Below are 25,292 nucleotides of genomic sequence, written 5' to 3' on the forward strand. Positions count from 1 at the left end.
ATTATATGCAGCCCTGCCCTTAGACCATCTCCACAACGAGGCTTTATACCATGATAGACCCTCCTGGAGAGAAGGTTCTACTGTTGTAAACCCGCCTGTGTTGACTTCAGACCATGGAGATTTGGCCAGCTATGAATTTGGCATGCAGAACTCCCTTGGAAAAAACGTTAAATAGTAAAATGGAACAAAATAAACATTATCTGAGAGGTTCGTTTCTCCTCTTAAAGCTTGTGTTTCTTTTTAGGGTGGTTATACTGCTCGATATCTCTGTGACCAATTCCATGTACATTATTCATATCCAGCACTCCCTGAGACTTCTGCTGGAGGAGCAGCTGTCCAACAAGGACTGCTTCAACATCATCGCGTACGCTCCCGCTTCCTGCTTCCCGCTTCCCGTGGGGGGGAGGGCGTGTGCACTCGGATGCCATCGCTGGGCTGAGGCTTCCGGCAGGACAACAGATGTATGGGCACCCAGCATCCTAGGAGGGCCGTCAGTTTATCTGATTTGAATGATCTTGTTTGGGGCATTGAATAATTAAATGGTTGCAGGACAGTCCCGCTGGGGCGAAGGTGATAAGCGGCACCAAAACACATTGCTTGATCAGCCAGGATAAAGTAACTCAGCCCATTGCCCCATTTGGCTACCAAGCTGATAAACACAAAAGAGAAAAAGAAGGGCCCCCAGGCTTGGTTCCTAGCTCAGTTCTAGCAAGCCACAGTATTTCAAACATTCAGAATTCCAATTATAAATTTTAATTATACATAGATATATCAACATAATTTTTGTATATAGTTATATGTTGTATATTATATATCGCTATATAGAATTAAATTATACAGTTATATATAAAACTATATGATTTAATTATATATAAAACTATATATTTAAATTATATATAAGTATATATAATATAAATTAAAACTATATAACTATATATGTAAATTATATATTTTATATATGAATTTTAAATATAAATAAACTTAAATTTAAATTTAAAATGTAAATATTCAATATATAACAAGTATTTAACTACATATACATTTAAATTATATAAGACTATATATAATACTATATATATTTAAGTTATAGTTCTGTCTACATAGTTATTTATATTTTTAATCTATAATTATATATAATTTAAATATATGTATAGTTATATATATACATTTTTTAATTAATTAATTTTATTTTTGGCTGCATTGGGTCTTCGTTGCTGCATGCGGGCTTTCTTTAGTTGTGGCGTGAAGGCTTTCTCTAGTTGTGGCGTGTAGGCTTTCTCTAGTTGTGGCGAGCGGGGGCTACTCTTCGTTGCGGTGTGCGGGCTTCTCATTGCGGTGGTTCCTTTTGTTGCGGAGCATGGGCTCTAGGAGCGCGGGCTTCAGCAGTTGTGGCTGGCAGGCTCTAGAGCGCAGGTTCAGTAGTTGTGGCGCACGGTCTTAGTTGCTCCGCGGCATGTGGGATCTTCCCGTGCCCCTGCATTGGCAGGCAGATTCTTAACCACTGCACCACCAGGGATATATATATATTTTTAGATATATATATATATCTATTTATACATTTTATAAATAGATATATATATATATACATATAAAAATATTTATGTATATTTTTATACGTATAAAAATATATATAAAAATATATATATTTTAATACAACTTCACATGAAATAGGGAGTGTTCTAAACCTAATAAGTCAGCAGTTAATATTCTATATTAAACTGTACCAGAGTCTAATCTTTCCTTAATAAATTCTACGGAAAAAATGCTTAGAGAAGCATTTTGGACAATATTTTCATTCATCCATCCATCCATCCATTCATTCATTCAACGAACTTTTATTGAAAGCCTGCCATGCACCGTCACTATGCCAGGCATTAGGGATACAGAAGTTAAAACACACAATACCTATCCTCAAGGAATTTATGGCCTAGTAGTAGGAGACAGGCGTGTCAAAATATAAGTGCTATTAAATGTTTTCTGAAGAAATAAGATATGGGACTGTGAAGGCTCAAAGGCAGGGTCAGTCTATTCCATCTGGGTAGAGTGAGGTCAGGAAATCTTCACAGAGGAAGTGACCCTTTAGCTGAGTCTTGACAAATGAGTACGTGTTTGCCCAGCACATGGGAGTGATGGGGGAAATGGGGAGAAAGGGCGTTCCAGGTACAGGGAGAAGCACGAGCAGAGGCACAGAGGTGTGACGCACTACAGAACCCTGGGGAGCTGTCAGTGTGAATAGTCCCGTGTGAATAAGGGGTGAGAGGGAGAGACTGGGCATGAGCAAAAAACAAAATAAAACACCAGGTGATGGAGGCTTTATAGAGGAGTTTTTATACTCTAGGACGTATAGGTATTGAAGGATTTTAAGCAAGAGTAATAATCTTGAAACGCTCGAGCTACAAGGGGAAAGATGGACTGAAGGGATGCGATACTGGAGGGGAGACCAGTTAGACCACTGCAGGGGTAGAGGGGGCTTGAGCCAAGGCAGTGGGAATGAAAGACAGCGAGGCCTGTGAGGGGTGCGGGGGAGTTACAATCTACAGAATGTAGTCACCGTTTGGCTGTAGGGGATGAGGGAATGGTGAGGAGAAGATGTGCCAGGTGGAGCAGAGCTTGAAAGGTAAACATATAGAGTTTGAGACCCTCAGGAGTCTGGGGATTCTCCTGTTAGGAGCTCTAGCCAAGAAATACGGGTTTGTGAGCCATCAGCATTTTGGTTGAAGACATGGGAGGGCATGAATTGCACCTGGTGGAGTCGTGAAGGGGGAGAGATGACAACCAAGGACAGAACTTGGGAAGAACTGCCATCTGGAGTGTGGGCAGAGGGAACCGCCAAAGAAACAAGAGAGGAGCAGCCAGAAAGGCAGGGGGAAAACCAGGAGAGAAAGGTGTTTACCCTTTCCCAAGGGAAAAAAAACAGAGAGCCTGCAGAAGCAAAGAAGGAAGGGGAAGAATGCAGGAATCCACTGAATCTGGCAATAGCGCTCCCTGATAGGAAAACAATGAGATATAATGTTTTTTGAAATTCATTTTGTCAAGTATTTAAAAGATTGATAATACCCAGTGCTGATGATAATTTGGTGAAAAGGGCACTCTTGGAAAGTATTGGTGGAAGTGTAATTTGGTATAGCCCTTGTATTAAATTTCTTTATTCAAGTATAGTTGATTTACAATGTTGTGTTAGTTTCAGGTATAGAGCAAAGTGATTCAGTTTCATATGTATATATTTATATATATATATATATATTCTTTTTTCAGATTCTTTTCCCTTATAGGTTATTACAAAATATTGAGTATAGTTCCCCATGCTAGACAGTAGGTCCTTGTTGATTATCTATTTTATATATAGTAGTGTGTATCTGTTAATCTCAAACTCCTAATTTATTGCGTGTCAACCTTGCGCAGGGACCGTGCTAATCTTCTTGGTATCGTTCCAATTTTAGTATATGTGCTGCTGAAGCAAGCACTAAATCTTTTAAGTGTATGTTCTTTGTTCCTTCGATTAAGCCTTTCAGTGCAGAGTTCTAATGATTGGCAAACCTGGAAAAAAGCAAGAGGAAATTGGTAAAATAATCCTGACAATAGAATTCTATTCTATTGAATAGAATAGAATATGCAACTATGCATATTCTATGCAACTATTCAAAAGAATGTGGGAGATTTATGTGAACGCATTCAGAAAAAGTCCTCAGTAAGTCCAAATGAAAGGAAACAAACAGTATAGGTTATGTAATTCCACTTCTGTGAATATATATTTACCTACACATTTAAAAAAATATATGTATTTATTTATTTGGCTGCGCCGGCTCTTAGTTGCAGCCCATGGGATCTTTTAGTTGTGGCATGCAGGATCTAGTTCCCTGACCAGGGATCGAACCCGGGCCCCCTGCATTGGGAGCATGGAGTCTTAACCGCTGGACCACCAGGGAAGTCCTACACATTTTTTTTTTTTTAATCCTAAAGAATATAGAACAAAGAGTTAACAGAAATTGGGGGGGGGTGATAAAATTGGAGGAATTTTCACTCTTTGTATATTGTTAGAATTTTTATCCAACTATAATAGGGATATTTCCATGGGAGGGGGAAAGGAGGTCCTTGTTAATATTTATCAGAGAACCGGGGAGGAAGCTTGACTGCAGTGGGTTGAGAAGTAGAAGATGAGGAGGAGGTGGCAACACCGTTTTTCTAGGGAGCATGTCTGTGAGGGGGAAGAGGAAAGAGAGAGAAGTAGCTGGTAGACGAAGAAGTTATATTTAAGAGAGGCGATGGGGAAGACGGAAGTAGACGCTGGGCATGTGTGTGGGAGAGAGGTCACCGTGGGACAAGGTCTCAGAAGAGATTGGTGGTGGTGAAGTCAAGAGCCCAGGTGGAGGAATTGCTCTTGAACCAGAGAGGGGACATCTTTTCCTTGATAAAGGGGATAAATCCTCTTCTCAAAGATTTAAGTTCTGTCTCATAGGGAAAATGAGCTGATATATATACAAAAGAAAATCTCTAGTGCAGATGGAGCGTGAAAAATGTGTTGTGAGGATGAATCAGAGCTAAAAAGGGAGAAACGACTCCTTCCCTGGGGGTAAGGAAGTCCACAGAGAGAAGGGAGTGACCCTTCTTCAGGAGGGAAGTCTGGCCAAACTGGTGCTGGCTGTGTCTCCACTGAGGGCACAGCACTGCTCCCACCGTGAATGTGCTGAGACGTGTCGTGACCAGCAAGGAGATCTTGTGGCTGGCCCAGGACAGTGGCATCCTAACATTTTGGCGGTGTAATCAAAATCTTGCCCCCTTAAAATCCTGGGGAGCCCAAAGAGCTGGGGCACGTATTTCCCCTCTAAGAACAAGCCCTCTTTCCTTTTTTCCAAGGTTTGGAAGCACCATTGAAAGCTGGAGGCCCGAGATGGTTGCCGCGAGCCATAGCAACTTACAAAGCGCCTGGCGGTAGGTGATCTGCTGGGTCTGACGTCAGCCTCCCCTGTGCTATAATTTTCTGGCCCCCCTCCCCCAGAAAGTAGCTCTCTCTAGAATCTTTGCCGTCCGACGGACTCAGGCATGAATCAGGAAACAACCGCCTTCCATTCCCCGCCCTCCCCCTCAGCATGGCCCTCCCTCTCAGCATGGCCCTCCCTGCCTCCCAGGTGGGTCCTGAGCCTGCAGTGTCAAGGCAGCAGGAATGTCCTCAGTGCCCTGCGGAAGGCTGTGGAAGTGGACTTCAAGGACAAAGACAAACAGCAATCACAGGGCATCTACCTCTTCACCGGGGGCATCCCTGACCAGGACATGGTGGGTAGGCCACGTCCTGGGCATCCCTTATCCTTCGTGACCCCACATCTTCTGCTGGGTGGACGCCTAGCAACTGGTTTCTCCAGCATGATTTTCCGGTCTGGACTTTATCGTGCCAAAGAATCACCTGGAGATGTTGTTCAAATGCAGATGTTGTTAGACCTGGTTCCGAAGGGGCCTGAGAGTCTGCATCTCTAACAAGCTTCCACGGGATGTCGAGGATGCTGGTCTAGGATCTCAGGCCCCGCTCCCCGGCCAGGCCCTATTAAGATAGTAAGAGAAATGGTGACCCAGGCTCTTTCACCTTTCCATCCTCAGTGCCACATACTAGACCAGGTACACAGTAGGTCCTCAAGAAAGCAATTAGGCTGAACTGACCCGAGATCAGCGGCTTGGAGAGCCCTCAGCTGTGGGCCCCTCCTCCCTGTCTCCCCACAGGCCATGCTCAGCGCCTACATGGCCGAGGCCCGTGTGGGCTGTGACTTCCAGCTGAACGTGTGTCTCTTCTATGTGGGCGAGTCACAGATGGACACCACGCCACCTGCCTGCTATGCCAGCCGCAGTGACACGGCCGCCGCCTACCGGGAGGTCACCCGGGCTGCTGGGGGCCGCTTCCACTGGTTTGGAGACACAGGTGCGTAAGAGTTGGCTGAACTCTCCACATCTTTCTTCCCAGACAGTTGTCTCAGTGCCAACATAGCTCCCTATGCTATAGCCGTATTCCAGGAAAGCGGCCTGTGAAAATCACATTTGCAAATGTAAAATTACTGTTCTGGAGATGGATGGTGGCGATGACTGCACGGCAGTGTAAATGTACTTAATGTTGCTGAACTGTACACTTAAAAATGATTACAATGGTACATTTTATGTTATGTATATCTTCCCATAATTGTTTTAAAGAAAAAAAGAAAAAAAGTAAAACTACTTAAAAATATTTTAGAATGTCGGGGCTGGAAGGGGCCCTAAAGGTCCCTTAGTTTAGCATTTCCCAAAAGGTGATATGTTTTGGGAAATATATCCAAAATATATTTGGGAAATATAGCCACGCAGCAGGTGGCTGGCAAGATAGTTGTACATGGAACACAAAGCAACAATTTTTTGTCATAGCTGTAGGAGATCAGAATATGCCACCTCAATATATGCCACTTTGGCATAAGGATTATTTTGAGCTGAAGACAATTAAGAAACAGCAGATGCCAAAAAACCTCTCTGCTTCCCCTTCCCCCATTTGCCTAAAAGCAGGACATAAATTTCTATGTCCTGCTTCTGTGCCAGGAGAAGAAGGATGACTCTTAGACTCTTAAGCTCTGGTTGGCAGCTCTGGGCTCTTCACAGCACCAAGAGGAATCTACGTAACAACCCTCACCTAAAAAACCCTTGTCTTCCATTAGTTCCCCCCAAATATTTACCTTCCCACAGTTTGCCGGCCCTCAAAGCCAAACCCCATTTCCTTTGTCTTGTCATTTCCCTTTGTCTTGTCATTTCTCTTTGTCTTGTCATTTCTATTTTTCTTCGGTAAGATGCTACAGAAGCCCCAAGTTCCAACCACTCCCTCTGAGTAACTCATCGCTGAGTTTCTCCCCCATGTATGCACACCGCATGCATTAATAAACTCTATTTTTCTCTTGTTAATCTGTCTTTTGTCAGTTTGATTTCCAAGGCCCCAGCTGGAGAATCTAGGAGGGTAGAGGAAAATTTTTTTCCCTCCCCTAAATGGTTATATGATTGTTGTAATATTTCATTTAAAAAATGCTAGCATTCATTGTCAGCAGTGACATAAATTTTCTCTTTAAAATATGCTTTTAAAGGATGTTAACTAGACTTTTATGGTGATCATTTCACAATATATACAAATATCAAATCATTATGTTGTACACCTGAAAGTAATATAATGTTATATGTCAATTATATCTCAATTTTATATATGTGTATACTTTTAAGTAAATGAAAGTGAATTGATTAAAAATATATGTTAAGTAAATTATGGTTTAGGTGATATGCAGACAAGGCAAAATTGTGACGTGATTCAGGAGGGACTGAAGCTTGGGACATGCTAGTGCATTCTGACCTCTCTGATTTATAGATGAAGAAATGACTCCCAAGAACATGAGGTGCCTGTGGTTACAAAATTAGTGGCATAACCAGGGGTGGAACTCATGAAAAGTGCTAGGCATATACATTTAAGTTATTATTGTTGATTATTATTAATAATGGCAAACATTTATAGAATAGCTATTATATGCCAGACACGGTTTTAAGTGTTTTACATATGTCGTGATTCATTCCTCACAATAACCCTATGAAGTGTGTTATTACTATTATCCCCATTTTACAGATAGGGAAGCTGAGACACAGAACCCAAAGCATAGATGTAGTAAGTAGTAGAACCAGGATTTGAACCCAGAGTCTGTCTTGTTAGTCATTAAACTCTAGTCCCTCTCAAATGAGTCATATTTGAGATATTACTACAGACATTATTCACTACAGACATTAGCTACTTTAATTAACCCCAGGGTGGATCTTTTTATTCACTGGAGGAGCAGGACCTTTCCCCTGACCTACGCTTCCTGTGGGTGAGAGCTCTTGGCTGGGTGCCGGGGTGCTGGGTCCCAAGGCTGGCCCCGCTCTTGGTATCCTCACTGTACCCGTCCATCCCCTTCACCACCAGAAAGTATGGGGGGAGGCTAGTCAGCTAAGCCCATTAAGACCCCACCCTGCCCCTTGGGCTGAGGTCACCTCACATGGCCCACGTGTTTACAGATGTGGACACTTGCCAGAATCTCCGTCCCTTCCCCACGGTCAATCATGACGTGCTTTGTTTCCAGGTATTTATGAAAGCGATGATATCAGTGCCATCACGTCTGAGATGGAAAAGGCTCTCAACTACTCCCAAAAGGTATGCCTTAGGTGTGGGGCAAATGACTGTGCTGGCTTCTGTATTAGGGTCCTGGGGCTGCCATATAAAGTACCACAAACTGGGTGGCGTAAAACAACAGACATTTCTTCCCTCACAGTCCCAGAGGCTAGAGTCTGAAATCAAGGTATCAAAAGGGCCATGTCCCCACCGAAGGCTCTGGGTAGAATCCCTCTTTACCTCTTCCTAGCTTCTGGTGATGGTTGCTGTTAAAGAAATGAAATTGCACTGGACGCTTGTTAAAAATGGCAAGGAGGACATTATTCAAGACGACTGCAATTGGGGAGAGAGATTGAACTCAACTCCGATTATACAGCAAAGATAGCTGGGCATTTATAGCCAATAAGCAGAGTGAGAGGGTCAGTGGATGGAAAATTACTAAGATGAAGTTGACTAGATATCGAGGGCAGGGGGATCCTTGCTAAACAGACTCAACAGGATTCTTTGCTAAAACTGGGTTCAGCAGGCCAAAGTCAAAGCCCAGTCAAGAAGAGGGCTCAGAGGAACATGACTAAAGTTTGGTCAAGGGAGGGAGTCCTTGGCACCAGCAATCCTTGCCTTTCCTTGGCTTGTGGCAGCACAACCCCAATCTCTGCTTCCATCTCCGCATGGCTCTCCTCCCTCTGTGTGTGTGTCTCCTCTTATAAGGACACCAATTGTATTGGATTAAGGGCCTACCCTCCCAGTACAACCTCATTAACTTACATCTTAATTACATCCTCAAAGGCCCTGCTTCCAAGTAAGGTCATGTTTATGGGTACCGGGGAGCTTCAACATGTCTTTTTGGGGGACACGACTCATCCCACATCAGCTTTCCACCTTTGTGCTGATCCACAGACACCAAAGGCTTCCAAAGAAATGTGAGAGTTTCCTGTAAGTCACTGGTTTCAGGTCCCTGTGCTCTACATCCCGGCCTGTACATTCTTGAACACATCAATCTCATTCCTAAACTCAAGGCCTTTGTACCTGCCACTTCCTTCACCAACTGTTCCCCTCCCAGGTCATCCATGGGTTGCTCCTTATGATTCAAGTTTCACTAAAATGTTACCTCCTCAGAGAGGGAGTTGAGCAGTTCAAGGTGAGATGAGAGCGGGACCAGATCGCATCGGGAACAATGAGAATGGAAATAAGGGAACAAATATGAGAACATGTCTTTAAGGAAGAATTGACCAAACTTGTGGCTGATTGAATGAATGGGGTGAGGAAGAAGAAGAAATCCCAGGATGACTCCCAAGTTCCTTGCTGCGGGACCTGGTAGACAGTGGTGCCATTGACCCAGAGAGAGAAAACACAGGTGGGGATTCAGGGAGGGTGGGCCTAGAACAAAGGTGAGTTTGCAGGGCCTGTGAGATAACGAGTGGGGGCATCCTTCAGGCAGGTGGATAAAGATGAGGGCTGGACATAGAGGTGTGGGGCAGTTCAAGCCATGGGGATGGACAGGGAACACGTAGGTGGACGTGACTCACATTTCAAATATGACCATTGTCAGGACTGCCCGTCTCCCCAGCTACATGGTGAGCTCTTGGGAGAGCAGGGCCATAGATTGGCAAACCCGTGGCTCCCCTAGCCGTGCCTGAGCTGTCCTCCCAGAAAGGGCCCCTCTTTGGTGCTTTATTAAACTGCTTCTCAGGTGCACATTAGTCCTGTTCCCTCAGCTGATAAACTCATTCACAAGGTGTTAATGGGTACTAATGGTTTAATCCACCCTTCTTATGATGTTAGTTACATTTGAGTGGTGTCTTCTAGTGCCTTGATTGAGAATAATTATTGAAGAATCTTTCAGGCAGTTGAGAAACATATAGGCAAAGGAACCAAGTATCACACCACTATTCTGCCAGCATCCAGGGTCGGCCCTGGGCACATGGTGAGCTGACCACCATATGTGGATGCTGGGTCCACATATGGAGAGAACACTGGCTTTGGAACAAGACCTGCCTGGGATTGAATGGAAGATCCTCTACTTACTCATAGTATGGCCTTGGACAAGTCCTTTAAATTCATAAGCTTTGGTTTCCTCACCTGTAAAATGGGGATAAGATAGCACTTGCCCTGCCACTGTAGTTGCATGTCTTGTTGGCAAGGAGGTGTGAGACCCCCAGGCAGTAACTAGCCCGGTGCCTGATGCATCCCAGTCCCTCCATACATGGTACTTATTATTATTTATTTATTTATTTATTTTTTGGCTGCGTTGGGTCTTCGCTGCTGCACACGGGCTTTCTCTAGTTGCAGCGAGCGGGGTCTACTCTTCGTTGGGGTGCGCAGGCTTCTCATTGCGGTGGCTTCTCTTGTTGCAGAGCCCGGGCTTCAGGCACGCAGGCCTCAGCAGTTGTGGCCCGCGGGCTCAGCAGTTGTGGCCCGCAGGCTCAGCAGCTGTGGCGCACGGGCCCAGTTGCTCCGTGGCATGTGGGATCTTCCCGGACCAGGCCTCGAACCCGTGTCCCCTGAATTGGCAGACAGACTCCCAACCACTGCGCCACCAGGGAAGTCCCATGGTACTTATTATTAATAGGCCTGATCCACAGTGCTCTTGGCCCCAGGCAGCACTCTAGGGACAGAAAGAGGAGTATAGGGGCCCCAGTGGCCCCAGCACCTCCTGCTCTGTGTGTGTGTGTGTGTGTGTGTGTGTGCGTGCACGTGTGCCCTGCGTGGAGACACGCTGGCTCGGGTGCCGCTGACGCTCCCAATCCCCCTGCAGTGTGCCTTACTCGTGTCCTCTCTGAAGAACCAGTCTGGAAAAGAACAGGGACGTGCAGCCCTCCTGAGAGAAAAGCCAAAGATGCTCAAGCTGAGAAGTCAGCCCAGGAAGTTCTGTCCCTCCAAGCCCACAGCTCCCTCTGTGGCCAGAATGGTTTGACTCCCCTCCCTAATAACACACAGGGGATTTTGTTTCTGCCTTGTCTCCTGGTCTTTCCTAGATCTTGAAGCGGCCTGGGCCAGGCCCCCAGACCCCAGGGCCAGCGGAGGTGGGAGCAGGGTCCTCGGTGGTCAGTGTCCTGGGCTGCAGGGGGAGGGGACCCCCGGGGGCCTGCTTCTCAGCTCCGGCCACCCCTCCACCCCACCTTTGGCTCTGCCTGGCTGTCCCAGCTTTGCGGTACCAAGGGCTCCATGGACTTGGCACCCTCCGTTACACGTGCTGGTTGTAAGGCGAGAGGGCTTGTCCGGGAGGGTCTCTCGGGGCAAAGGAATTAGGGGCTTGGGGCATCTAATGGGTTCTTTCTGCTGCTGCCCGAGGCTTTCGGGGGCCTGATAGGAGCCTGAGGGTGGACCTGGGCCTGCCCGGGGGCTGATCCCCGTTCACAGCCTGTCAAATCTGTCCCGCATAAAATACCCACCTCGAAAAAAAAAAAAAAAAAAATACCCACCTCGGCAATCAGAAGGGGCCTCTAGAGGTGTGTCTGGAGGGAGACCCCAGACTCCACAGCACTTGTGAGCAAAAGGGCAGTGAGATCTGCGAGCGCTTCAGCGTTTCACCGACTGACAGGCCCTTGTGAACACAGCACATTTTCAGAATGAAGAAATCCACCCAAACAGTGCGCAGCTAACAACTCCCTTCCCGGGGTCAGCACTTCCGAGAGATTCTGTCCACACGGGCACTGCCCTCGTGCACAGAACTCCACCAGGTTTTGGGAGCCGGCCCAGAGACATCACCCCTTCCCGTCTTCCCAAATTCTGAGGTGAAACCCCGCGGTCTCGGAGTCCGCCTCTTGGGCCTTCAGTGGTTCCCGAGCTGGTTCAGTTACAAGGGGTCTTGGGCTGCGCCAGGGCCTCTAGCAGGCCTCCTGAAATGCAGGTATGGAAGTTGGGTTGCTGGGGGGTGGCTCTCTGGGATGGCAGCTCTGGGCGTTTTTCACAGCCGCCACCCAGAGGTCTCCTCCGCTGGTCCAGGCCCTGGGTGACTTTGTTTAACCATCACCACGTTCCGGTTGTGCCCGGTAATGAAGGAACCCCTTCCTTAAAACCGAGGTGCCCAATAGGGCACAGAAGTTAGCGGAGTGGTTGCTTGTCATGCTGGAGGCCCAGAAATCCCAGTCCAGTAGGAAGAGGGGCAGGTAACTGGTGAAGAAAGTTCAGGCAAATCCCCACAGTTGTCCTAGCAGGCCCTCTCTCATAGCACACACACTCACACTCCCACACACACACTCATGCACACACACATAACACACACCCATGCACACACACATATACACACACACACATGCACACACACACAATGTACACACGTGTACACACACACGCGCGCACACACATGCACGCACACTCACACACGCATGCACGCTCTCACACTCCCACACACACTCATGCACACACACATAACGCACACCCATGCACACACACATACACACGCACATGCACACACGCACACGCGCACACAACGCACACACGCATACACACACGCACACACGTGCACACTCACACATACACACGCACATGCACACACACTGTCTCACACACTTGCACACACACAATCACACTTAGTCGCACACACGCACGCACACACACACTCACACACTCTCACTCACACACACACTCACACACACACACACCCTTTTTCACCTCAAACCCCAGAGTCCTCTCTGAATGTGCAGCAGGAGATGGGGCGAGCGTGTGAGAAGTCTACTTCCTGAGGCCTCTCCATGCAAAGGTTCCTACTTGACAGGCTGAGGCTGGGAGGACTGGGGTACTGCCCCCCACCGAGAACAGACCTCTGATGGAAAAGACTGCTGTTTTCTAGAGCATTAAAGATGACCCTGCCAGAGAGAAGAGTCCCCCCTTGAAAGCTCTGCTATGGAGTCCACTCAGTGGCAAAGCGGGCGTCCCCCCAGGTAAGGCACGGCCACGGGGGTGGAGGGTGGGCAAGCACGGCTGAGGCATGGATTCGTGATGACGGTAACTAAAGTGATCAGCAATCGTGTGCCAGCCCTTCTGCTAAGATCGTCCCATTTAAAGCTTATAGCAATCCGTCCTGTACGGCAGGGAATCTATTAGTTCCTCCAGTTTACTGATGAAGAAATTCAGGCTCAGAGGGGCTAAGGAGAATGTCCAGTGTCAGCCGGTCATGACAGGGCACCAGTATTTTTATGAAAGTACTCAGCTCATAGAACCTAAGACCATGTGTCTTCTAATGTCAGACACATAGCAGAGCGGCTCAGAGCAGAGTTCTGGAGTCAGCAAGACCTGGATGGAATCTTTACTCTGCTTCTTACTGACTCTGAGTCCCACTTACCTCATCTGTAAACTGGGGTACTATGAGGATAAAACAAGACAGGCTACGGGAAGCACTTCGCACCAAGCCTGGTAAATATCAGCAGCTCTGGCTTTACTGATCCAGGGGAGGCCAGAGGACCCCGGTAGTCCCAAAGGACCTCAAATCCACCTGGGAGCCCCATTTCAAGGGCAGAGCATAGCTGAAGTTGACTAGTCTCTAAGCCAAGCTGCACAGCTTCACCACATAAACCCTCAAGGCTGCTCCAGCCGACAGGCCAAATGTCCTCTAGTTACAGCCCAGCCAGTGAAAGAAGGGACTGCAGATCGGAGGAGGAAGACCAAATCAAGGGATGCAGAGACCTCTCTCTCGCTGTTCTATACAGAGACAGGGAATAACGTGGGTAAGTCGGAGGCTGCACAGATGTCTGGACAGCCCCCTTTCCCCGTGGGACCTGGAAGGTGATCAGGCCCCAAGGAAAGGAGAAATCTCCCGCAGTCCCGGGACATGGGCAGCAGTGCACCCCAAGCAGGCCTATCCTCAAACCACTCACATTCCCAGCCCAGGGAAATGAGCTTGCAAAGTCTTGACACAGGCAGGAGAATGGGAAGAATTGATGTCGGCATCTCCCCAGGTCCCTGGGCGCGGCTCTCCTGCTCCGTGCATGAGGGGCAGTGTCCTCAGACTGATGGGAAGGGAGTGGAGATGAGTCTCCCAGGCCAGCCGGAGTGATTGCTGTGAAATGGCACAGGTCCCGGTAGCAACTCATTGACACGTAGAGAAGGGAGATCCCAGCATGCTTCCCCAGATCAGCACAACAGCCTCCCTCCTACCTCTCAGCAAATTGCACCTAAGGAATGTTACAGCTGACTTGATTGACAGAGAAATTGACATGGGAAAGGGAGGCTAGGGTAAGAGAATTGCACAAAGTAACCCTGCTCTGTTTCTCCCAGGCTTCGTGTACAGGAAGTACCCTCGAGGAAGAGGCCTAAGAAGGACTAGCTCTTCTATTGAGTTGCCCAGAAAGGATACAGTCTGCTCCAGCCGAGAGGTATTTTGCTGTCTGCACCAGCACATGCCCCCAGGCAATAATTCCTTCCACCAACCATTATTTCTAAGAGGGTGGGTATACTTGGAATTGAGGCCAAACCTGCTTAGAATGACTGTTTAAAGTGTCAGGATAAGGATTCAATAGAACTACATGGGAACCTGGGTCTGCCACTTCCTAACTGGGTGACCTTGGGCAAGTCACTCAGTCTCAATGTCTTCCTTTATAAAATGAAAACAATTGTACCTAATAGGATTGCTGATTAATTGAAGTATATTTTGTGTAAAGTACTTAGTGGCGTCAGATCCTTTTGGATGCAAGCAGCAGAAATCCCCCTTCTTGTACAGATCCAGAAGATAGAACATCTTTTCTTCCCACAACCGGTCAATAAAAGTCTGAGCTTGGTTCTGACCCTGGATGCCATGCTCTGATTGCTTTAAACCGAGCCATTCTTGTATCTCTCATTGTGACAAGGAGCCTGAGACTATCCTCATTGGTTTAGAGTCTAAACTTTAGAACAATCAGGGTTTCCATTCAAATTTCATGGGAGAGGGTTGAAATGGAAATTGGGGAGGCAACAGTATCCACCAGACTAGGGAGTAGTAAGTGCTCAATAAATTTTGTTCCCTGTTCCCCGTATTTCTTGTGCATCTCTCCCCAGCACAAGGGCAGGAATCTGAATGTGATGGAGGCTCAGTGAGGACCTGGGAACCCCACATTTCAAATACAAGACAGATTTCAAACATGAGGTTTTAAAAGATGAGTCAATCATTCCATTAAGCCTGAATTACCCAAGATAATAGTTCTTTCCTTTATTCCAAAGTGGGTAGCAAATTATGGACTAAAAAAACTGAAGATGGAGATCTCCAGATACCTCGGTCCCAACTGCACTCATCAAAAGTCAATACAGACGTCGGCATCAGCCAAATACTGCAGTATCTTCCCCAGCATAGAGATCAATGTAAGTCAAGATTGGTGTTGGTTGTTTTTCTCCCAGCTCCTGTCTCTTCTCAGGCACAAACGGCTGGGTGTGTTGGGGAAAACTCCACATGAATGTGTGCCCCTGGCTTCAATTCCTGCTTCTAAGAACCCCACCCCCAAAAGGGGGACTGCCCTCAAGGAGTAGGAGATGCAGAATCCTGTTGGAAGAAAAGTCAGCCCCTCAGAGTGCCTGAGACCATGCTCTAGGGTTAGAGGGGCTCATTGGAGTGAGAATTAGAAACAGCTGCCAAGAATGTAGGGCAGTGGCTGGAATACTCACTAATAAGAACTCTGTACCCTGATACTGATGATGGTCCCATCAGGATGGCCGGGAACAGCGCTTTTGACAGGAGGTGAGGGGGTTCTCTATTTTCTAGTTTTGAGGTAATTTTTTTTATTGCTTTGACACTGGAACAGGTAAATTTAGTAGAAAATGAAAATCTAATCGCGCTTTTAAAAAAGAGACCCCATTTTCTCTCCTTGCCCTTTGATATGACATTGTCAGCTATAAAGCTAAAAATAGCCACCAAATTCAAAATTATCCACCAGAAAAATTTTATGGGAGTTTAATCATGGTGCCCCCCTCCTCCATCAGAGGTCATCTTTTAGTTTGAAATTTATCGACCTCCCATCCTACCATTAAGGGTTTTCTATTTAAAATTTAGAGATACTATGTTTTTTCTTATTACAGTGACCACATCCGCCACAAAAATCATCATCCCAATTCCCACACACCTTCCGAGAACTATGCATTTGGTAGTTTAATAAAAGAAAAAAGCTTTTAAACAAACAGACAAATATGTATGCTTAACAATGTTTTGAAAATTGTGAACCACAGTAGACTAAACTATTTTAGGGGGTAATGGGGAGGTGAAGAAATAGCTGACGGGGTGGGGGGGTGGTGGAATTTTCCTTTGCTTGCCTTAATCCAGGGGATGGTGAGACACATTCAGTGTACACCCAGGGAAATCGAAGCGTACATCACACACCTGGAGAAGGTGATGCGGTGCTATGTACAAAGGCTGCAGTGGCTGCTGTCTGGTGAGCCTTCCTGCTATCCTGGAGGGCGGAGGAGCGTGATGGGCAGCGGGAGGGCAACCCCAGGGACCCCAGGGTCAGTCCTTCCCAGGCTAGGCACTCACAGACTGTCAGCCAGGGGCAAAGTGACTTCTGGGTTCAGAGGTCAGGCAAGGTGCTGGATGACAGGGAGGTAGAGCACGAGCCAGAGCACCAGGGAGAACCAGGCCTGTTCAGGCTGCTCTGCCAGGTCGTCTCCCACACCTCACCTCCTGGGTGTGACTGAAGGGCTGCTGCCCCTCAGGAGCCTCAATTTAGTATCGATTGGGCCCCGTAGAACCAGTCCGTGGAGGTAGAGATGGGAGGGGCTCCGGACAGAGAAGACGCCCCTGTTCTTCTTTACAGAGAGCACCAAGGCCCCTCTGGGAGAGGCGAATGGCAGGGCTGGCTGTGGAGAGCTAGGCTCACATCCCAGAGGAGGCTGAGCTGGGGATTAGGAGATGGTCTGAAACATCAAGTCCAAAAGGCCGGGCAGACAGCTAGAACTGAACCGGAGACTCAGTTCAGGCTTTGGGGCCTGGAGGGTTCCTGGGATGATAGAGGAAGGATCCCAGGGTGGGCTGCTCAGGCTCCTGCGCAAATTCATTAGGTCCAGTCCTCTGCAGTAGAACCTGGTATAAACAGTCCTTGGGCTGACTGCTGCTTTCCAAAGCCTCTGGAGCGGGCGGCAAGCTCGGGTGCAGCTGTCAGGTCAGAGGCTGAGGCGGGGCCACGAGGTAGTGTGCGTTCCCCATTCCCAACGCACACTTCCCGCCGGGGAGAGTATGAAGGCCAGCCGTGCAGCCGCTCCTTGTGTAGTACGAGTCGCTCCCCCACCTCACATACAGCTACACACCCAACACCATCTAACGCCTCCGAACGTACCCAGGGGATGCTGCACTGAGCCACTCATTCATTATTCAACGAATAAGTGATGTTCTCCCGCTCCGTGCTGGGGAGGTGGTAGGGGAAACACTTCACAGGTTCCCTGAGCTCATGGAACATATGGTCTAGGGGAGACAGTTGTTACCCAAAGAGCAATGGTGACAAGTGTAGGGAGGAGACAGGCATGGTGCAATGAGAGAGGGGCAGGGGGCCTGCACAGAGAGATCACGGAGGGCTTCCCTGAGGAGGTGACATTTGAGCTGAGATCTGAAGAATGAATAGCCGTCACCTGAGGAAAGAGAGGGAAGACTCTCAGGGCATGACTGAAGTGCTAAGCGGGGGAGGAGGCTGAGTACAAAGACTGAAGGAAGCAGGGTGGCTGAGATTAAAGGGTGCCACCATTCCACGGAGATGATAAAGTCCATGGCCCAGACTTTATCCTAAGAACAATGGGAAGCTGCTAAAAGGTTTTAAATAAGGGGAAAATGATGAAGTTAGCATCGGCATGAATCCCTCTGGTTGCTGCGTGGAGTACAAATTGTTGAGGGGATGGAGTGCAATCAGGGGAACCTAGTAGGAATCCAGGGGAAAGATTAGGATAGCTGGGAAGGGTAGTGCTGATGGAGACGGACAAAGAAAGCAGAGTTAGATTAGGGAGGCGATAACGGCGGGGCTCGGTGGCTTGCAGGGTGTTTCCGCTGTCTGGTTCCCAAGATGGATCAGCTGGCCTTCTGTGGTGGGAGGCCCCTCGACCAGCTGGCTGGCTGTCCCCTCGGAACGTCCCACACACCTCAGGATGGCTCCCCTCATGTCCTCATGTTGCCATGAGCATTGCCAGAGAACAGCCCAGATGAGTCCTGGAAGATTCCTGGGCAGTGGATCCAGCCAGCTCAGGCCACTTTTCCTGGAGACCAGTGGGCCCTTTTTGCAGCAGTTTTCCATTTTTTCTACTCCTGCCTCCAGTGAGGTCTGAGGTGTGATTCGGGAATGCTGGACATGCCATCTTCTGCTCTTTGGCTTCCCCCGTGTTACCTCCGTTTAGCCTTGGGGCACCAGAAGGGCTGGGGTTAGCGGTTGCCTTAAAGTGTGGATCAGAGGACCTGGATGTGAATGTCGGCTTCGCTGCCAGGCTGTGTGACCCTGGGCAAGTCGCTGGCCCTCTCTGTTTCCCCTTGGGATAAATCCCAAATCCTTTAACAACCTCTCCAGCTTTCTCTCTGTCCCTCAAGCATGACATGCTCCTCTTTCCCACTCAGAGCCTTTCACAGTCTGTTCTCTCCACACACACCCCCTCTCATCCTTCAGCCATAGCTTGTCTGCTCCCCACCCCACATCCATCAAATTCAGATTCTCCCAGGTGTGTACTCCTTAACTTTTTGTCATAACCCTCAGCAGAGCGGTAGCTGTTGGTATAACATCCGTCTTCCTTGCCTGACTGGCAGCTCCGTGAGGGCAGGGACACTCTCTCATCTCCACTGCACTTTGCTCAGTGCCAGGCACACAGTGCATGCTCACTTGATTTCTGTCAACCAATCTACAGACTCCATGCTCTGTAACATCATTTCCAGCCCCAAACAATACTGTGACACCACTTAACCCAATCACTTAACTTTAGGGGTGAGGAGACTCAAGCCCAGGAAAGTTATAATCACCTGGGCAAGTCATCCCAGGCAAAGCCACAGCTGAAACCTTGACCTCCCAAAGCCCAGTCCTCACACCGGCTCTGCCCTTGGACAATGACCCCTCTAGCAACACCACAGAGGCCGTCTCCCAGTGGGTTCACATCTGATCCATGATCAGTCAGGCAATGGGTGTGGCAAGACCTTGGATTTGATAGCTGCAGTGAGGAAAACCACCCTCACTCCTCCCCTGCCTCTGCCTCCACCCGCCTCGGAGCAGGGAGCCGCCGACTCTTTGGTGCCATTTTGGAGAGCAAAGTGTGCATCCTGCTGGACACGTCGGGATCCATGGGCCCCTACCTGCAGCAGGTGAAGACAGAGCTCACTCTGCTGATCTGGGAACAGCTGTGGAAGCACTGTGACAGGTAAGAGGCAGGGGCGCTGGGGCGCGGGGGTCAGGAGATCCAAGGGATGGTTCCTGAGGCTCCCCTGGCCAAGGTCACTCCCTCCTCACACTTCCAAAGGGCCTGGAGGCTTCCGAAGTGCTCTTCTGAAGAGCAGGGAAGAACACTGCCTTCTGAAGTAAAGTGGTTTTTACAAATCCATCTCAGGCGCAGGGACAATTGCAAGCAGATCAGAGGAACCACCAGGTGGCCTTGAATTGTGGATTTCAGCTGAACTTGATGTTTTAAGAGAGGGGGTTTGGGGTGGTTTGTTCTCTCTACCCAGAAGGGTTGACCCTGAGGGGATAGCAGGAGACTCTGGTCCTAGGCTGGGACTCCTTCTTGCCTTAATATTAAAAAGAGCAGACACTTACAGAGCACTTTCCTTGTGCCAAGCGCTTTACATGCGTGATGTCATTCAGTCTGCACAACGATCCTATTATTATCCCCATTCTTCAGCAAAGGAAACAAGGGCTTAGAGAGCTTAAATCACTTGCCCAAGATTGCATAACCAGTAAGTGGCTGAAGTGGGATTTAAATCTATTTCTGTCTGCATCCAGAATCTTCACTGTGTATGTTCTCATTCTCAGGTGGTCCACAGGGGGCCCAGGGCTTGCTGTAGGGTCTTCAGGGATAGGCATGAGTCCTCACGGAGGTTACTTCCCCTGAGGTCAATATAGACTGGTGCGTTCTAACCAATCTCTTTCACCTCCTCTCCGCCCCCCACCTCTTCTCTGCTCTCCACAGTTTTAACCTGCTCAGCTTTGCCGAGGGCCTACAGCCGTGGCAGGACACTCTGGTGGGGACCACAGACGCAGCCTGTCACGAGGCTATGCAGTGGGTGACCAACCTGCATGCTCAGGGGAGCACCTCAGTCTTGCAAGCATTGCTGGCAAGTTCCACCACCAAGCCCAACCCAGTGGCAAAGCAGAAATACCATCACCCCTATCCTGACATTGCACCATGCTTTGCAGTTTACAAAGAGCACTTTAGAATTTACTGTTAAATCATTTCATCTTCCCAGCAACCCAGTGAGAATGAGATTCTCGCTGTTCTCACTTTATAGATGAAGACAGAGGCCCAGAGAGGTTAAGTGACTTGCTTGGGGTTAACCAGCTAGGAAGTGGGCTGAGCTCTTTCTCCTAAACCTCAGCAGCTTCCTGGTCTGTCATAGGCTGAAAGAGGAGGCTCTCAGTCTTAATGACAAGTCGGTGAGATCCAACCAGACTTGGGGACAGCAGGCCAGTGGTTTCTGAGTCCTGGTTGGCCCCTCTTCTGAGCCAGACAACCTACATGCTCTTTCAGAAAGCTTTCAGTCTTCCTGATGTGGAAGGACTGTACCTCCTGACCGATGGGAAGCCAGACACAAGCTGCAGCCTTATCCTCAGTGAAGTCCAAAGACTCAAGGAGAAGAGAGATGTGAAAGTGCACACCGTTTCCCTGAACTGCTCAGACAGGTGGGCGGTGAGGAGGCGGCCGAGTTGTATCCCTTCCCCACGGCCGCGTGTCTGAGAGGCAAGGCTGATCCTCACCTAATCCAGGGACTCACGTTAGACGCTGAGCTCTCCTGGGCCAAGTCCTGTGTGTGAGCAGTTAGGAGGCCCTGGGCAGGCATTGCACCGGAGAGAGCCCCTCTGTGCCCCTGCCCACCCGTCAGCATCCTGACTTTCTCTGGCGTGGAAATGGATTTGCACCGATTCCCACAGTCACACACTGTGTTCTCCCATTTCGTCTTCCTTGGGGGCACATTTGTGAATATTTAGGGGGAAAAAGTTTAAAGTAGCTATGGTTATTTTTATAGAAGAACATGTGTTAGACAGGAGAGATTCAGCTCCTTCAGAACATTCATATTTAATCTCTCTGTCTAAACCATGAGCTCCGTAAAGGTCACACTGTGTCCCTGCCAGGCCAGACACATAGTAGGCACTGGATAGGTGTCCAGTTAAGGAATGGGGCCCTGTGCTTTGAGGGTGACCCTCATACGGTGAATCCACTTCGCACAGCAGTAGCCACTGCCACCCAAATACCAGCTGGGAGAGTGGGCTTGGTGATGCTGACACAGTCTCAGTGGCACAGACCTCAGGGTCCAAGACCCCTTACCCCACTCATGTGACTTCCCCAGGGGCTGGGGGCTCAGAGAGACCTCGGTGGGCCTGGCCCCAGCCCTCTGTTCCTCCCCGCAGGACAGCGGTTAACTTCTTGAGAGATCTGGCCTCTCTTACCGGGGGCCGCTATCACTGCCCTGTCGGTGAGGACTCGCTCTTCAAAATGCAGGGCCTGCTGACCAGGGGCTTCATCGACCAAAGGGTAGGTTGTGGAGCTACTGGGTGAGTTCTGTTGAAACAGCTCAATAAAATGTCAACAGGCGTGGCTTTTTCCTCCTGATTGATAAGATCTCTGCTTCTCTTGTAAAACGAAGTATTGACTAAAAAAGGTTGTGTTTCCCTGCTGCTCTCCTTTTAGGCTGCCTCCCCTGGAGGCTGGGAAAGAAGCAGGGTTAGGGGCATTATTTAATAGTAGAACAGTTTACATTCACTGAGCACTTCCTACATGCTACAGGTTTGTTGCATTATGTAAATTACCTCTTTTAAGCCTTCCAGCCATTATTATACCCATTTAACAGATGAATGAACAGACTCAGCCAGGTTTCGGAATATACCTAAAGTCAGAGTAAATGGTAAAGCCGGAGCCCAGACACCCATGCTCCTAAGTTCTGTGCTTTAATTCTTGCATATTTCTGTCTTCCTGCCTTAAATTCATTGAAGCACAGATATTCAAATGATCTGTTAAAAAATAAATACAGTAAAGTCATAGGTTTTATAATGCATGCAGGATAAGATCTTATAATCTGATAGAAAAATTATGTACATATTCATACCTTCTAGGAATGTGCTGCTGTGAATTACAACATTTCCAGGCCAACAAATCATCCAGTAAGACAACCAACCAGAATTCCAGATGTTTTTTTTTTTTAGTGGGGGGGAATTAAAGTTTACAGAACATTGCATAATTTTTGAAGTCAATGCTTTGCATGATTTCTTTGAGTAACTGTTTTGGGGCAAATATTACAAATAATACAGAGATCAGAATAAGTAAAAGTAATGAATATTCACCCATATCCTTATTACACAGGAAAACAAACGACGATATTGGGAAGGTTCTCTGTTTCATACCTTATCAAATCAGATTCTTTGAATAGTTTCTGGGTGCAGAGTGGGACCTTTGCCACTACTGCTCCCAGGGAGAAGGAACAGTTTCATCTCTTTCTTAGATTCTCTTGCTAATTGTGAGAACTTGTACTTTTAAGGCTAGGCTCTAGAATTTCATTAGTTGACATAAGAAAAAGGCATGTCTGTGGAGCTGTTTTACTAGAAGAAATAGAGAAGGGGCTGGATAGGTTTTACTGATTAACGGTGAGATAAGGTGTATATACTACTTCTGTTCTACTGGGCAGAGCTGTGCTGACTTCAGTGAAGTCCAGAGACCCTCTTAGTTTCCACCATCCCCTCCCTACACTGACTCTCAGACATCTCACTGCAAAGTGTCCTCTTTGCAGAATGACTGCCTTGACAGGTGGTGAGCTCCCTGTCCTGGAAACATGCAAGCTGAGGCCCACAAGATTTCTTACACTGGGAGGAAGGCTGCTTTGAGTTCACTCTAAAACTTTTCTCCTGAGATTTTGGATTTTCAGGTCCCACCCAGTCAGTTAATGGATCTAACTTCATACTCATTTCCCCTTTTCAAGGACCCCATGCTGCCACTATTTGAAGGAGATGATTTAAGGAGATTGGCCCAGGAGATCACCAAGGCCAGAAGCTTCCTCTGGCAGGCCCAGTCCTTCAGGTATGCCCTTCAAGCAGCCCCTCCCACCTGCCTCATGGCTCCAGCCCACCCAGACCCTGGGGCCCCGTCACGTCAGTGCCCACTCGGTCATGACACCCTTGCTCCAAGAGCTCCTGCCCTGCTTCTCCCTGCCAGGCCCAGAAATTTGGGCATCGAGGGTCCATCTTTCTTCATCTCCTGTTCACTAGGTCCCAACTCCAGAAGAAAAACAACACAGAACCGAAGGTCGCTCCGTTTTAGAAAAGTGTTCTCAGGTAAGGGGAGGGGATGAACTGATCAACTTTTGAGTGCCCGTCAAGGGCCAGGCAGCATGCTCTATTTTGTGGACAGCAGTGACTCTGGGGAGGGATCAGAAACAATGATTCCTCTAAATAGAAAGGCCATCCTACGAAGAACCACTCAGCAAGTGTTGGCCCAGAGGGAAAGGTGCCCTAGAAAGCTGTAACCCACAGATCAGCATGATTCCAGGCACCAGGGCTCCCTGGAAGCTGAGAGAGGAAAGCTCTCTATCCCTGGGTCCACCCTAATATTCCTGCCTTGTCCCCAACACACCCTACACTTCAGTCACAAGACTGTCACTTGCTGGAAGTCCTGCACTGAGCCCCCTGCTTGGAACATCCTTCTGCCACCCTCTGCCTGGTGACTCCTCGTCCATGAAGGCACAGTGCAAGTGGCATCAACTCCACTGTGGAGATGCCCCTGGGACCCATCAAGAGCTGGGAGATTCCAGTCTTCCCCCCATAGCATCCTGACCACACATCCCTCTTTATAGAGGTGACACTTAACTACACTTAGCACTCCACATTATGCTTCCTTGTCTCTTGTCTCTTCTCCTTGACCGTGAGCTCCCTCAGGATGAGGCTAGTGTCCTAACCATCACTGGGTCCCAAGAATCTGCCACATGGCAGACACATAGTAAACAGTGAGCATGAAGCTTAGTTGTGAGAGCCCAGCTCTGGAGACCAGCCAGATGGGATTGTTTCTGCCCCGGTCCTCTTGCTCTGTGCTTCCCCACCACCCTGATCCACGGGTGCGATGCAGACTCACGGTCAGCCCATCTTGGAGGAAGAAGAAACAAGTGAGTCTCACCGCCACCCACCGCCCCTGCTCGTCTGAACTGAACTGAAGTCTGCTCTGCAGCCCAGTCCAGAGCGAATGCTCAGCTCAAGCATGGGAAAATCGGGCTGGACCTGCTGGGCCAGCCCCACTGTGTACATATGAAATGACTGTGTCATGTGTTATGTCAGCTGGGGTCATTTCTAAGACAGGAAAAATTGCTTTTATTTAATTAATAGGATCAAAGTTACTTTTAAATGGATGTGATCATTGGTGTGTGTGTGTGTGTCTCTCTCTCTGTGTAAATTTTTGGTGTGATAAAACTTTATTAAAAGACTCATATCTAGATATATGAAGAACTCCGAATCAATAAGAAAATGATAAACATCCTATTTTTTAAAAATGGACAAAAGGCTCAGACAGGTATAAATGAACAAGAGGTATATGAAAATAGGTGCTCAACAGCCTTACCCATCAGCGAAATGCTAATTAAAACTACAGTGAGAACCGCTACACACCCACCAGAGTGGCTAAAGATAAAGACCGGCAAGATGAAGACAGGAAGCAGTCGGAACCCTCACGCGTTGCTGGAGTGGAGGGTGGAGCGGTGTAACTTGGTGCAACCGCGCTGGAAAACTGTCTGGCAATTTTCACCAGAGTAGAACGTGTGCCTTCTCTCTGCCAGCACTTCCACTCCAAGAGAAATGAGTGCCCACGTTCGACAAAAGACATACACAAGAATGTTTACAGCAACTTTATTCATAAGAGTCAGAAAATGGAAACGACTTAAATGCCCATCAATGGTAGAATGGACAAATAAATTGTGATACATCTGTGCAGTGGAATACTACACATCAATTTAAAAGAATGAACTACAGCTATATTCAACAAGCTGCATCAATTTTATGAGCAATATTGGGCAGAAGAAACCAGACACAAAAGAGTACATACAGTATAATTCCATTTATATGAA

The 25,292-nt window shown here is 48.0% G+C and overlaps 1 protein-coding gene and 1 non-coding gene across 2 annotated transcripts in view; one reads left to right on the forward strand and one right to left on the reverse strand.

Moving 5' to 3' along the window:
• Positions 1–20,426, forward strand: part of VWA3A (von Willebrand factor A domain containing 3A) — a 51,110-nt gene extending 30,684 nt beyond the window's left edge. The window contains exons 19-31 of the mRNA XM_061207856.1: positions 245–364; positions 4,855–4,929; positions 5,127–5,271; positions 5,710–5,905; positions 8,097–8,167; positions 10,881–11,033; positions 12,918–13,008; positions 13,681–13,791; positions 14,342–14,439; positions 15,260–15,397; positions 16,350–16,458; positions 19,258–19,402; positions 20,168–20,426. Of these exons, the coding sequence (XP_061063839.1) occupies positions 245–364; positions 4,855–4,929; positions 5,127–5,271; positions 5,710–5,905; positions 8,097–8,167; positions 10,881–11,033; positions 12,918–13,008; positions 13,681–13,791; positions 14,342–14,439; positions 15,260–15,397; positions 16,350–16,458; positions 19,258–19,402; positions 20,168–20,426 (1,711 nt within the window). The remainder of the gene's footprint in view (positions 1–244; positions 365–4,854; positions 4,930–5,126; positions 5,272–5,709; positions 5,906–8,096; positions 8,168–10,880; positions 11,034–12,917; positions 13,009–13,680; positions 13,792–14,341; positions 14,440–15,259; positions 15,398–16,349; positions 16,459–19,257; positions 19,403–20,167) is intronic.
• Positions 3,359–3,464, reverse strand: LOC133104599 (U6 spliceosomal RNA). The gene has a single exon (XR_009703659.1). It is a non-coding gene; the product is annotated as a U6 spliceosomal RNA (small nuclear RNA).
• Positions 20,427–25,292: the final 4,866 nt, after the last annotated feature.

This window comes from Eubalaena glacialis, chromosome 13 (genome assembly GCF_028564815.1).
Source record: "Eubalaena glacialis isolate mEubGla1 chromosome 13, mEubGla1.1.hap2.+ XY, whole genome shotgun sequence".
Classification (NCBI taxonomy): Eukaryota; Metazoa; Chordata; class Mammalia; order Artiodactyla; family Balaenidae; genus Eubalaena; species Eubalaena glacialis.